The sequence below is a fragment of the Pygocentrus nattereri genome, chromosome 12 (genome assembly GCF_015220715.1).
Source record: "Pygocentrus nattereri isolate fPygNat1 chromosome 12, fPygNat1.pri, whole genome shotgun sequence".
Lineage (NCBI taxonomy): Eukaryota > Metazoa > Chordata > Actinopteri > Characiformes > Serrasalmidae > Pygocentrus > Pygocentrus nattereri.
Window position 1 is genome coordinate 9,137,100 of NC_051222.1, and position 15,500 is coordinate 9,152,599.

At 42.9% G+C, this 15,500-nt stretch overlaps 1 protein-coding gene across 1 annotated transcript in view; it reads left to right on the plus strand.

The window, feature by feature from the left end:
* The window catches only part of cacna1hb (calcium channel, voltage-dependent, T type, alpha 1H subunit b), a 172,969-nt gene that overhangs the window by 81,881 nt on the left and 75,588 nt on the right, over positions 1 to 15,500 (plus strand). The window contains exons 6-9 of the mRNA XM_017721012.2: positions 483 to 642; positions 5,932 to 6,244; positions 11,001 to 11,093; positions 14,054 to 14,696. Coding sequence (XP_017576501.2) covers positions 483 to 642; positions 5,932 to 6,244; positions 11,001 to 11,093; positions 14,054 to 14,696 — 1,209 coding nt within the window. The remainder of the gene's footprint in view (positions 1 to 482; positions 643 to 5,931; positions 6,245 to 11,000; positions 11,094 to 14,053; positions 14,697 to 15,500) is intronic.

The window sequence follows — 15,500 nt, forward strand, 5'->3', positions numbered from 1 at the left end:
GTTATACTCTGTGAGTCGTGGGATTTAAACCTGTAACCTCCCGGTTTCCACCTTCAAATACAACATAACTGTATTGCCAAAGGGCACAACCATGTATACTCTGTCAGTCTTGGGATTTGAACCTACAACCTTCTGGGTTCCACCTCCGAATACAGCCTAAGTGCATTGCCCAAGGGTACAACCAGGTATACTCGCTCAGTCCTGGGACTTGAACCTGCAGCCTTCTGGGTTATATGTCAAATTCGGCACATAAATAGAATTTGTGCACATATTTTTAGAATTTGTGAAATATTTTAGGAAGCACATTTTTTTTTTATTTTGTGGAGGATGTGTGAACTTTCTTTCACTAAGAAAAATCAACAGAAACTGTTATTTGACTGTGGGAATTCAACCTTTTGTGCCCGACAGCATCATTCTTGACATTTTTCTGGAGAACTTCTCATGACCGATGTGAACATGTTACCTTTGTGTCTTTCTTTTAGGCATGCGTATTTTGGTGACCTTACTATTGGACACGTTACCGATGCTGGGAAACGTTTTGCTGCTGTGTTTCTTCGTTTTCTTCATCTTTGGGATTGTTGGTGTACAGCTGTGGGCAGGGCTTCTGAGGAACCGCTGTTTCTTGGATGAGGACGTGAGGATGTGAGTAGAGGCACTCCGCGCACATTCATATTAATGCAGAAAAACAACACAGCCCACCCCGCACTCACACATGGCAGGTGCTTTTGTTTGTTTTACGGGCAAGTTCTCTCTGTATCAGCTAGACGTTAACCTATTAGAACATACTGTCAGAGTGGCTCTGTTTGTGCCTGAAGATTCTAGCCAGCGACATATCAGTTGCATCTTGTCCCTGAACTCCTCGAAATCATTCTAGACTTTTTTGGTGGAGGTTTGGCACAGAGATTCTCCTTAAACTCTGCAACCTCTCTGTATTGAAACTAAATATATAACCTACATATAAATTACACACCGGCACAGCAATAAACTGCTATGCTGCCAAGCCAGAAACGTCCACGTTAGGAGTAATGACCCTGTCTGCATAACCGAACTGCAAGCTGTGCACCAGAGGTAGTGCGGTGACATTCAGAGAGTGGAAGCTCATTAATGTGTAAGGGCAAGGTCAACCAACATCTGTGAAAATGCCTTCTTAAGGGACACTTGGTAATGTGACCGATGATAGCCCCTATAAAATTAAGATGGTCTCAGACGTACACTTTACATTTACACTTGTCTCAAATGTGCAGTGCAGGTGTGTGTTTAATACTGCTGGTCATGAGGTCATGACTGACCTGGGCATGAACATTCAGCAGAGCAGCTAAACTAATTGCAGCCTAATCAGGGTATTGGTAAAAAGTCTTAAAGAGTCTGTTCATTTGTCCAAAAGTTGTCCAAAAGTTTGTAGACATCTGTTTATCCTGCATTTCTTTTGAAATCAAGGGTATTCATTTCTCCCCTCCCTTTACTGTAGTAACAGCCTCTATTCTTCTTGGAAGGTTTAACACCAGATCAGAGGTTATTAATAGGTGGACCTCGGTCCGAGTCTGGACCCAGACGCTGTCCTACGCAGACCTGAACCTATAACTGATAAACTATGGAGAATTATTTCATTTTGACGGGATGGTCCTGTTTTAATCGGCGTATCTTTTCTAGCCTTTACGGAAGCTTTAACAGCCCAGGAAACTCACAGACCAATCACATGCGTTTAAAATATCACGCGTGACGTTCCTCAGCCAATCAGATCTGTGCATTATAATGAGCACTGAGACTCGAGTGAGTGTCGCACACACAGGGGAGGGACGAGGCGAGAAACAGCAGTCAGAGAAGAAAGTGAGTCAGAGGGAAGTTCTTTTACAGGACGTGCTCTAAAAAGAGAAAACTGACAGGAAATGTTGTTGAAATTTGGCTGAACTGGACTTTATTTGACTGTATAAGATGCTGATATTCCAACTAGGCCACTTCAGTAAACAGTATACGGCACGGAGTCATGATGCAAATTAGACATTATGATGTTCCGAACCTTCGCTTGAGGAAATTTTCTCTAACTTATTGTATTTTAATTAGAAGTCGGAACACTGCTGTGAGGATTTGATTGCGTTTAGCCACAAGAGTATTATTGAGGTCAGGGGATGATGTTGGATGATCAGTTCTGGGTCACTCTAGCTCATTGCAAAGGGATTGGATGGAGGTCCATCAGTCCAGAGAACACAGTTCCACTGCTCCACAGCCCAGTGATGGGGGTCTTTATACTCCTCTAGCCAACGCTTGGCACTGAGCATGGTGACTTAACTTTTCTATAGAGATTACACTCTGTGCCAGCGGTAGGTACACCTTAAAGTAGCTCACTAATTAGAAAAGGGGAGTCTGGACACCTTTGGACGTGTTTTTATCCACATGTTGTTACACTGAAAACAGTGCTGCCTATTTAACCACACATTACCAACCACAGAGCTTTACAACACACAGAAATATGGCTGTTAAGGTTCATCTTCAGTAATCAGTGTTCGTCTGGTGCTGTTTGCTAATAGCATCAATTGTGTTTCATGGCTGCACTAATAGTCTCTTAACAAGTCTACAATTTTGTTTGCCTACCTCAGTGAAGTGAAAGAGACCTGGTTGCATTGCATTTTGCATTGCATCAGGCTCCGAGTACCTCAGGGAGTGTTTTGCTTCAAATACTTGCTGAATGCAGGTAGTGAAGTATTGGCGAGTACCTTAACTAGAGAAAAAAACCCAAACAAGTGAAATGCTGATCAAATCGAGCCTCACTTCTTTCTTGAAGCCCAGTTAACCATCTTATTTTGGAAATATTATGAGAAGAACCAGATCATTAAAAAAGACAATTATGCTTGGAGCAGTTGAAGGTGAAGACAAAGAGGATGGCTAGCATTAAGATGAATGGATACAGTCAGAGAAATGATGAACAGGCCATTAAGGAGCCTAAAGACCCATACAGTATCCGCCCAGCACTGTGCAAAAGTTTGCTCAGTTTATTTAATTTCCAGTAAAAGCATCCATTAAGAATCTTCGTTTTTCAGCATCAGGAAAAAAGCAGAAAACATGCATTTAACAGAAAATTACACAGAAGCCACAACAATTAAACGTACTGGCATCTTTTCGGTATTTACTCTGTTCACTTTTCACCTTTCTTATAGCTTCCATTCTTTTCAGGAGACTTGCTTTCAGTTTTTCAAAGAAATCTGCAGGGATATTTTTCCACACCTCTAAAGTTCAGTCTTAGAAGTTGATCGCATAATCCCGAAAACATTCAACGATGTTGAGATCTGGACTCTGGGGTGGTCAGTCCATTACTCTGGGAGCGCAAGCAGCTTCTTTGTTTGATTTTGCAGATTTCCTATTCTCATAAGCGGCGTCTCAATCCATGTTTTACATACACTCTGCTCAGAAATATCCGCTGAAAAATGGAGCAGAGGGCTCAATAGCCATTTTGACTGCACATGATGTAAGTAAAGGGTGCTGTCTGACTTTGGCACAATACTGTATGGTTTCCAGGAGTCGGACTCAATTTGACAGCACTTAATAATTAATAATAATAACCCGGTAGCATACGGCTGAATGATACAGGCTGGTCTGACAAGTTAGATATATTGAATATTTCCTGTCCGGTTTTGAAAGGGACAACCATTATCTTTCATTATCTTGTCTGCTTGTCAAGAAGCTCCCACCAGACCTAGGCCAGCATATCACACCCAAACCTGCAAATTGTCCAATAAGCGAATTGCATATGTCATTTAGTAGCACTAGGAAAATGGCATAGTATTAGAGAAAGTTACAAAACTGCAATACAGCCCCAATTCCAAAAAAAGTTTGTTGTTTTTGCAAATACATGCTCGTTCCAAATTTGATGCCTGCAATATGTTCCAAAAAAGGGGGGACAGGAGCATGTTTACCGCTTTATTACATCACCTTTCCCTGTATCAGCACTTAATAATCATTTGGGGACTAAAGACACAAACTGTTCCGGTTTTGAAAGTGGAATTTTTTGTCATTCTTTAGCTGTGCAACTGCACCGGGCCTTTGTTGTCATATTCTGAGCTTAGTAAGACGCACTGTTTCAATGAGACAAAGGTGTGGACTGCAGGACACTCTGGCGCCTGCACTCTCTGATTGCACAGCCATGCTGTTGTAATACATGCAGAATGTTTCTTGGTGTTGTCATTGTAATAAAAAACAGGCCAAGGTCAAGTCCAAACCAGTCCACAACCAGAAAATCACGATTATAGCAAAGTCCAAGGGATCAGGCAGAAAGGTTAAGTCAAAATAAACAGGCAAAAGGTCAAAAAACAGGAAACCAAATTAGAATGCAAAAGGAAACATTAGCTCTTGTGACAGACTCAATACCTCGCAATTTGTCCAAACTAAAGCCCGAGCGTGAAAAGTTAACTAAGCAGATGATGTGATAAACAACGAGTAGTCAGGCGAGGCTGAGCTCGGATAGGTCGTGTATAGGGGAGTTAGAGTCACGTGATCGCCCAAGGCATTCTGGAATCGAAGTCCAGGCTGGAGGCATGCATGTCACCCCCATGCCATGACAGACACCCCTGGCTTTTAAGCTTTACACTTGTAGCAATCTAGATGCTCTTTTTCTTCATCCATTATTTCCATGAATAAACTGAAAGGTGGACCACAATACAGATTTCTACTGTGCATCAGTCCATTTCAAATCAGCTCCAGCCCAGAGAAGTAGGCGGCGTTTCTGGATGCAGTTGACATAAACTTTCCTCTGTGCCTTGTACGTTGTCTTAACTTGCATTTGTGGATGCAGTGACCGTGTTTACTGACAGCAGTTTTTTTCAAACTATTTCCAAGCTCATGCAGTAATGTCCATCACAGAAGCATGCAGGTTTTTAATGCAGCGTCATCAGAGGGGTCAAAAGTCATGGGCTTTAACTTGTGGTGTTCTGCTTTTTCCTTTATGCACAGAGATTTCCCTGGATTACCTGAATCTCTTGATGTTATTGTGCACTGTAGTGCATGAAATACCTAAAATCATTGCCGTCCCTGGCTGAGGAAAGTTACTTTTAAGCTTTTGGATTTTTTTTGTAGATATATTTTTGGCAAAGTGCCCATCCTTGCTCTTAAAGGACTAGGCTTTATTTTGAACATTTCGCAATATTTCTAGTGTAAAGTTGTTTTGGAACATATTGCTGGCATTAATTTCAGAATGAGCTTGTGTTTATAACAGTGAATTTGATCAGATAAAACATTGCATTTCTTGAGCTTGCTGTTTTTGTTCAAATACTGGTCCACAGAGATTTAGAAACCACCGTTTTTATTTGCATTTTACCTTCTGCCCCAGCATTTTTGCAGTTAGGTTTGTACTGTATCTGAAAACCCACTTGGATGCATATTTGAAGCAGTGATTTCAGGCTTGGTGAGTGGAGCTCTGAGCACAAGGAGAGTCTGAGTTCACAGCACTTGATCTGGAAATATGTAGGTGTGCAACGAGTTTAGAGACTTACCTGAATGGGAGTTTCATGAGGTTGGACTCGACCGAATGGCTTTGAGAGAGTCAAAGCACTTATCACTTCTATCCCATATCACCTTGGGAGTATGCGACTTTGAGAGAAAGATGAATATGACACCATTTGAGGCCACAGAGCCTCTTCTTGAAGCCACGTAATATCAGTTGCTTTTGAGGGTCGACCATATTGCTCAGGGAGGTTTCATGCCACTATCTGTCAACCTCCGGTACGAGGCTTTATTACATCACTCCAGCTTCTCTTACTAGCTCTGAAGTTCTCCTTAATTGCATCTGCTCCAGTCAGAGAAGTGAACGACAAATATACTGCCAACGCGTGTCGAGTGCCCTGAAAGCAAAACAGCAAGAAAAGCACACAACAGTAGCTGATAACTAAGCAGCGATGTGTAAGACTGATCATCTCCGTCTTTCTCTTCTCTCCCCCCATCTAGGTTGTACAACTTCTCTCGGTCTCTCAGCCCTTATTACAGGTCGGAAGACTCCGACGACATCCCCTTTATCTGCTCAACCAACCGGGAGAACGGGATGCTGCGTTGCTCGGACGTTCCGCCCCGCAGGGTGGGGGGGGTCTACTGCCAGCTCAGTGCTGACAATATTACAGACCACACCCCTCAAGCGGCTGCCCAGAATGGGTGTGTCAACTGGAACGCATATTATAACAGCTGCAGAGCAAGCGAGCACAATCCACACAATGGCGCCATCAACTTCGACAACATAGGATATGCTTGGATCGCCATCTTTCAGGTGTGTGCATGATATTTTTTTATGTTTGTTACCAAAAAAAGTGTTCATAGTAACAAAGAACCAGAAAAAATGTTGATCAGGCATGACCGCCTCCTTGTTTCTACACCCACTGTCCATTTTATCAGCTGCACTTTGTAGATCTACAGTTACAGACTGTGGTCCATCTGTTATTCTGATACTCTGTTAGCCCCCTTTTACCCTGTTCTCCAGTGGTCAGGACCCCCATGGACCCTCACAGAGCAGGTGCTCATTCTCAGCATTGCAGTGACACGGATGTGGTGGTGGTGTGTTAATGTGTGTTGCGCTGGTCTGAGTGGATCAGACACAGCAGAGCTGCTGGAGTTTTTAAACACCTCACTGTCGCTGCTGGACTGGGAATCGTCCACCACCAAAAGCATCCAGCCAACAGCGTCCTGTGACCACTGATGAAGGACTAGAGGACGACCAACACAAACTGCAGCAGCAGATGAGCTGTCGTCTCTGACTTTACATCTACAAGGTGGACTGAAAGAAAAGAAAGAAATGACTCCTGCTGTGCTTTTACTGAACCTTAACTACCTGGTGCTTGTAGGTGTTTCCACGTTCTTTAACTTTCAGTTAACTTTGTTTAAACATGGACAATACAGGGAAATTTAGTGAGAGTTCAGTGGCATTTACCATCTTCCATCCATCCATCTTCTAAGCCGCTTCTCCGTCAGGGTCGCGGGGGGGTGCTGGAGCCTATCCCAGCGGTCTTTGGGCGGAAGGCAGGATACACCCTGGACAGGTCGCCAGTCCATCGCAGGGCAGACAGACAGTCACTCACACCTAGGGGCAATGTAGCACGTCCAATTGGCCTGACTGCATGTCTTTGGACTGTGGGAGGAAACCGGAGAACCCGGAGGAAACTCACGCAGACATTGGGAGAACATGCAAACTCCACACAGAGAGGACCCCGGTCACCCGGCCGGGGATTTGAACCCAGGCCCTCCGCGCTGTGAGGCGACAGCGCCACCCGCCACGCCACCGTGCCGCCCCCATTTACCATCTTGTTACCCCAAATAATTCTGAGGTATTCTCATGTTGTTCTTCAGCTTAATTACTAAAAGCTGGTAGCAACTTCAGTGTACTTTAATAAGACTGTCTTGATATTTGCCATCATTTCACCCAAAATAAATACACAGTACCCAGTTAATACCTTCGCACCTGTTGGACATTTCAGTGTAATTTATTTTCAAACTTTTGACAGTTCACTTACCTACAGTAGTTAAAACCTCACTGTGAAAAATTCTTACTGGTTTAACAACAGTTTACATGCGGAAAGTGCTTCAGCCATGAAAACCCTTTGGAGCTTGTAAGCCAGACTTACTCATCTCTTGTCCTTCGGGGGCAGTTTGAAAGGGGAATTCCCAAACTGCTGGACATCAGCCCTCCAGGACTGGAGTTGAATGCTGCTGTCGGATTTGCTCGTGTTTCCGAGGATGGAAAGTGATTTTAATTAAAGTTAAACCTTTTTATTGTGTTTCAAGCTATTTATAAAGATTTTTTTTGCCGAAGCTGGCAGCCGTCGATAGTTTTCATCCTCGTCTCCCTCACATCTTTCCGGAGCCAAGAGACACTTACTTTTACTTACCTTTTTGTGAGTAAATCAATCGACATCAGTAAGCAACAGCCCCATCTCTGGAAATCAAGTATTTATCATGTTTCTCGCTAATCAGATTGGTTGTGGCGAAGATATTTATCATGTTTCGGAGTTTCCGGGTTTCCTGGCTGAAACTGATTTATCACATACTGAATAATCTTATTGGCTAAAGTGTGACATTTGTCATTTTCCAGATTAATCTGATTGGCCTGCATTGTTCGGGTGATCTATAGCAGCCCTAGGTAACCTTTGTCTTTGGGCAGTAAACTGAGCACCAAGACGCAAGACACCACAATGACATGCCTGTCAGAGGGAAAAAGGGGAATTGCACTGATTTTCTTTCACCATTTCTACATACTTTAGTCGTTGAGATGTAAACAAAGCCTGCTTCACAATGCCCTGCATGTACAGTAAGTTTAATAACCCTTGAATTTGTTGTCAAAACGGCCGGTCAATAAACGTTTTTCATTTCTGAGGATGCATTTCTGAGGAGATTAGATAGAAGATATTAAGGAAGATCAAAGGACTCCTAAGTTCAAGCTTTCATCTTTGAGAGAGAGGAGGAAATCAAGCTGCTTCAGATCTGAAAACATCCACAGGGGTTTCTGTCCATCCTTCCACTGTGAGAAGACCACTCGTGGGCCGTGGGTCTGAAAGGATGTGTAGCTGATCAAGAAGAACCTCACTGAGAAAAGGAGACGGGCACATCAAACAAAGAAGCTGAATGATGGACTGACCACCCCAGAGTCCAGACCTCAACACCACTGAATGTGTTTGATTACTTCAGAAAATGATCAACCAGCTTCTAAGACTAAACTTTGGAGGCGTGTCCGCAGGTTCTTTGAGGAGCTGAAAGTGAGTCTCCTGAAAAGAACGGATGCTGTAATAAATAAAAAGGGTTGGACACGCTTTAGTCGTCGAGTCCTCTGTGCAATGGAGGGTGGTCTCTGAGTTTTGCACAACACTGCAACTAATCTCTTGTCTCAGGCGTGAGTAGAGACGAAACGATATTAAAATTTCACATCACGATTATCGGTATTATCGCGATATTGTTCAAATGTGATGAAAAGTAAAGTGAATAAACGCTGATACACAAACTGAAACTCGTCTCACCAACTTTTATATTAACACAAATAGAATTGGCAGCAATATGAATACATTTGTAGTATTAATACTTACATTTACATTTACAGCATTTGGCTGATACTCTTATCCAGAGCGACTTACAATTTGATCATTTTTACAGAGGTAGGCCAAGGTGGTGTTAGGAGTCTTGCCCAAGGACTCTTATTGGTATAGTGTAGGGTGCTGCCCAGGCGGGGATTGAACCCCAGTCTACAGTGTAGAAGGCAGAGGTGTTAACCACAGTACTATCCCAACCACCACATGCTTGTAATGCTCTGTAAACAAAAACCTCTGCCTTAGTGCAAAACCATTGAACACTTTCTGTGCAGAAAACTTTCCTTACTGGAGGCTTAAATTAACAAAACCTTAAATACATCAAAAGTGCATATAAAAGCAACATAACCATTCTAAACACAACAAAGTGCATGTAGGAACAATTCGCCCCAATACCGGACCAAAGGAACACCACTGACTGAATGTCCAGTCTCTTCTTCATAAAGAAATGAAGCGCTGCTGGCCTCACTTTCCTCACTTGAGACTGAAATGCAAAAATGTCAGCATATTAACTTTTGAGTAACGATCTCTGAGGAGAGACGATGTGCCCTCTCGCACTGAACAATCTCTCTGATGGAACGCCGGTTGCCCGGATGCACAAAAGCTTCCTGGCAACCCTGGAAAGATGAGGCAGTGTTGCACTCGGGGGGTTTCTGTCCTAACTGCAATTGCAGCATTATTGTGCTGTTGTGGCGCTGAACCCCTAATCGATACAGTGCACCAGCGAAAACGGCCAAATCAGTGGAAGCACGTGACCGTGCTGTGAGCTGCAGGCCGTGTAGGACTCGCACAGTGTGCCTTCACCTGTCGAGCTGCTTCTCTGAAAGCATTTTAAAGCTAAAACATAGTGCCTGAAATGCTCGACTAAGTCATCTATAATCAACAGGAACGATAGGTTACAAGTTCCCTATTTAAAACTCAACTGCTTGTCAATGATGATGGGGTTTGTTTGAAAGGTAGTGCACTATGTAGGGGGCATTGAGCGATTTGAGACAGTGTTATTCTCTTCTCACAGTGTAAACACCGCAGGCGAGACGGCAAAGGGGAGCTGTGCAGATTGAACTTTCGCAGCGTCTCGTTCCAGAGCTTCTGGGACTCTTAACTCAGAGCTCCTTTTGGAGACGTTGCTCCACAGAAATATGTGTTAAAAGCTTTGGTTTCGATTCACAGTCGATTCGCCGATGTTTGTTTGATGCGGAAAGCTTCATTATATATTGTTAACGAGCCATAAGCATAAATTAAACCAACAAAAGACATTTCTTTCAATCCGAAGTCCCCACGGACGTCTACGTTAAAGTTAGCTTTCCTTGCATTCTCTAAAAAGATGACTCGTAAGGTTTGATGTGTTGCCCCTTTTGCCCGTATTTTCTTTCGGCATGTTCTGAAGACAGGGTGGTCACCTTCAATTAACTTTCCTTCTGCATTCTTATAAAACCCGAAATATGACCAAACGTCAGACTGGGTCTTCTTAGAGGGCTGAAATATCTCCGAATCTCCAACTCCCCCTCCCCCTTCCACTCTACACATACACTCAGAGCTGCATCTGAGCCTTTGTTTGACTGTTTGACTCTGTTCAGCGAGTTTTTCACACCGTGGTAATCGACTGCGGTTTTAACGATACTTTAAAGTTCAAACGGTATTACTAACCATCATTTTACCGGGAAACCGGTAACCGTTTCATCTCTAGGCATGAGGGAACATATACATAACCATTTAGTGTAATAACTTTCTGTGAGGGGAGCTTTTAGAGGCATTAAAGTTTTGGGACATCACTGTTGGGAACAGTTCTGACTCTAGAATGGCAGATCAAACCACTCGGAATGACTTTGTTTGCGACTTCCTTATGCAGCAAAGTTGAAAAATCATTCAGTTTCTCAGGGTTTCTTGATGCTTATTATTTTTTAAAAGGAAGCCGACCTCAACTTACCTCTACTTTCCTGTCTGTGCTGTCTTTAGGTCATCACTTTAGAGGGATGGGTGGATATCATGTACTACGTCATGGACGCACATTCCTTTTACAACTTCATCTATTTCATCTTCCTCATCATTGTAAGTATACAGCATTGCTGTCGACTGAGTGTGGAAACTGTATGTTGCCTGTTTTTACCAGATCGATAAGGAGGTGCTGCAACTGGTAGGCCAGTTTTGGTTATCTTGAACATACCCTGGAAAATCATACGAACACACTACACACTGCTTATCACTGAAAAGGCGGGAATTCCCACGAGAATAGCCATCGAGGTCTTTGGACTATTTGCGCTTTGTATTCTTATTTATACCACAACAAGGAAACAATTTTATGTTGGGATGCCATAAGAAATGTCCAAATTATGAATTATCATTGGCCTCGCTTTATTTGGATAGTCCAGTGTAGATTATCTACAGATGTTCTGTAGATCTGTTAAAACTCAGTTGATTCCAAACAGTGGTGGGGTTAGGATTAGGATTTGGACCAGGGGGAGGGTTGGGTTTAGGTTTTGGGTTGAGGTTAAGGATTTAGAGTGAGAATGATGGTCAGTTTAGTAGATATTTAGTTGAATGTAAATGAAGTATCTACAAAGCATCTAAAGTGGACTATCTAGATGTTACCCTATTATTTATGATTTCATCCATAGGCATGCTGTATTAGGTTAACCGTTGCAGTGTGTCCCTGTAAAATAAAAAAGCATTGGGTTTCCAAATTAATGACTTTTGCACATGAACACATCTTCACCACCACCTCTACCACCACGTTTGTTCAGGGTGACTTTTGGTTGTCCATTCAGATACGTATTCTAGCTAATACAAATAAGTCCAAGCTGTCCTTGAACTGAGACACTGGCAGTGCAATGCCTAGGAAGAAAAAAGATAGAGAGTTAAACGTAGCATAAGTGCAATGCAATGCCTTTCAATAAGTACTGAATTAGTGCTCGCTTCACAAACAGATGGGTCTTCAGTTTGCATTTGAAGACCACGAGAGAGTCAGGCAGCCAGTGGAAGCTCTGTCCAGGACACAGAAGAGTCAAACATCTTGTTTGTCTTTATAGTTTGACCTGTCCCAATCGAATGCCAGTGCTGTATTCGGTTCTGAACTTTACTATATTTCTTGCCATCTTACCAGATATTTTATGATGAGGCAAGGCTACTGCTCAAGAGCAGCACCCAACTCACTGGAACAGAGCCCACGACAAAACACAATCTAATGTATATGGTGAAAATGACCACTAATGGCCTCTCAAAGTTGTAATATTCAGATAAGGCCAGTAGGCTACTGAATAACTGCTGCCAAAACATTGTCTGACTCGCTGGAACAGCGAGAAAAAAGCTGGCTTGCAGAGATAAAATACAGTACATTGCCCAAGGTCATTATATTTCTACGAGGTAGAAATGCTCCACTTTTTGTGCAAAACGTGATCAGACTTAAAATAAAAGCTTGAGAAGAAAAGAAACCAGGAACGGCAGATAGAGCTGGTTAATTTAGTCAAAAATGATCACATCTCAAAAGTACAAAATGCCATTTTGGCCTTTCTTCTGTTGATATGCTGATCTTTAAGCCTAGAACGTTTGTATATTGACTCTGTTTCTTTTGACGAGGTGGTGACTGGAGAATAAAGGAGGGCTCAGGATTCTACACTGCCAACACTGTCCACCTTCTTTTCTAAATATGTGACCAGAATTTTGGATAAGGACCACTCGTGTGAGAGCAGATTTTGACCCCAGTGGCCCACCACTTCATTATGCATATTCATTACTCGTGAATACAGACGTGCAGATTTTTTTCAATGCGTGCCTCTGGCCTTGAATGCTACTATACTCGCAGGGCACGATGAGAAAATTGACCGTCCCAAATGTCACAAGAAACCAGATTAACCTGCCTAATGACTGACCTGCACAGCCTCATAGTTTAGTTCAGAGCTGAACTAAGGCGTGTCTCCTCCTCTTTTATAATGCGTCTGCCGTCGTCCACCAGTCGACAGCCCCTGTCCTGGCATATGAGTCTAGCTTATAAAATGCTAATAAGGTGTCATTCTGCTCTCTTCTTACTGCTTCCTCTCTGACAGGGGCTTTTCAGTAGAAAAAAAACTTTAAATGGAAGTTCAAGGAACAGAATTTTGTCATTTATTATTAAGGTATTATATATAGAAGTTATTTTGGACTATTTATTTTGCTGGTGTTTTCAAATTATATTTAAAAAAAGCCAAAAATGATACAAGGCTTTATATCTGGTTACTTGGGGGCCGTCGTGGGCTGGAGGTTAGGGCTCCAGCCTCATGACCGGAAGGCCGCCGGTTTGATCCCCAGAGCCGACAGCACATGAGGTATTTAGGGAACATAAATAGACAATAATAATCAATAATTATCCATTCTAGTTATATTTTGTGAGTGCTACTGATCCCACACACACTGTCTTGTCTCCAGCCTTTGTATTAGGTCATGAAAGGGTACAAAGATGTATCTTTGCCCCGGGAAAAACAAATTTATGGGAAACAGTTGGACATGAAAACCAGTGCCGTAGCTTGGACGGGACATTGTACATCACTTGTACTTTTGCACCTGCACAGAACCTTTCATTTCTGAAAGTGTAGGAACATGAACTTTTAAACATTCTGTTCACAGAAATAACAATAATAATACATTTTATTTCTATTTTTCTTTCTTGAGAAGAACTCTATTCTGCTTATTCAGTGAAAAGTATAACTCGAGCAGTTGTACCCAGATTTTTTAGGGATTCTAGGTGCAGCTATTCTACTTTGTCATAAGGCATCCGGTCTTAAGTAAATGAAGCTCCAACTCAAAATTACAAGCTAGATGATGATTAGCAGACGGAATTCATGGAAATCTTTGAAGAGCATCGTAATGGAGGGTAATGGGGAAAGTGCCGTGTTTGGCGGAATTCATGTGAACTGTTTATTATTCACGTATTCCTGGGAAAGGAGCAGATCCTGCTGCTGAACTTTACCTGTTAATTACAGTTTGTGCAGCAATTCCTCACAAAACGCTTATTTTGTTTTTCTTTTACTTGCCCTTAGGTGGGCTCCTTCTTCATGATCAACCTGTGCCTGGTCGTCATAGCGACTCAGTTTTCGGAAACGAAGCAGCGGGAGAACCAGCTGATGCGGGAGCAGCGGGCTCGCTTCCGCAGCAACGAGTCAACACTAGCTAGCTTGACCGAGCCTGGCTCCTGCTACGAAGAAATGATCAAGTACCTGAGCCACCTCTGCCGCAAGCTCGGCCGGCAGGTCAGCCGTGTCTACGGCAGGATACGGCCGTGCCGGCGGAGCAAGGGCTCCAGCCCCAGGAACTCTGCGGCAGGAGGAGGCTCCAACAGACACTGGAGCAGCAAGGAGAATTTCGACCTGACCCGACACCTCATACACCACCACCACCACCACCATCACCACCGACACCACTGCAACGGCATGGACATGGAAATGAAGGCCCTTCATTTGGGTGGTGAAGGTCAGACCCTCAAACAGACTCCCCCTCTCTCCCTTCCTTTACCCAGCGTGAAGGGTTTGAACTACCCCACCATACTGCCCTCTGCACTTTTCACACACTCACGCACAAAGCGCGGCTGCGCAAGCGGGGTCAAGACCCCTGCGGCCAGCCACTCACAATACGGCAGGACAGTCCACAGTGGGTTCCACGAGACCTACAACAAAATGCAACATGGTGAGAACATAAACACGCATACAACAATGCATGCGCTGCTTAACGGCTATTGTTATTATACAAGAGCGACACACTGCAGCCTTAAAGCTGGACACTTCCTAGCTGGAGTGCGATGGTGAACATTAAGTGCTCGTCCGTCTCCTGAGACTCAGCTTAATAATGTAGATAATGAAGACATTTCCACACAGTACACTTCATATGCTCTAATAATTCTAAATTAGAAACCACTACGCACATCCTTAAGTGCAGAGAGGGACTCTTTCTGCCACTACTTTTTAAACTTCCAGTTCATGTTGCTACCTTACTTGCAAAATAGGTTAAGAAGAAGCTATTTCGCTCTTTTACTTTTCTTGTAGTTTATTGTTTTGTCTGATCATTGTGCAAAACTTGCTATTTCCTGCTGTCGTAGCCAGCACTGGCTTACCCAGTTTTACAGAACATTCACTGTATGTTTATTTCTCGGTAACTAATATGAAACTGATATTTTGAAGTTATCTAATGTGGATATGAGAGTGAGGAAGGTAAATTTTGACCTATATATAGGCCTTTACAGCTATACAAAGCAGTTTAATTGAAGTGAAATGAGGGCCGTCTAATAAAAGTTCTATGTAAAAGTACTTTCTGAGGACCGTATGAGGCATTATGATTCCAAAAATTGGAATCTGTTATTCTTAAAATGCTTTATTTAACCATTGGTTTACATTTTGCTGTCTAGTTTATAGCATTTTTTCTACAATGTAGAAGTAACTGATCAATTACCATTAATAGGCCAAGTGATTCCAAGTGATGACCTCTGAGAAGTCT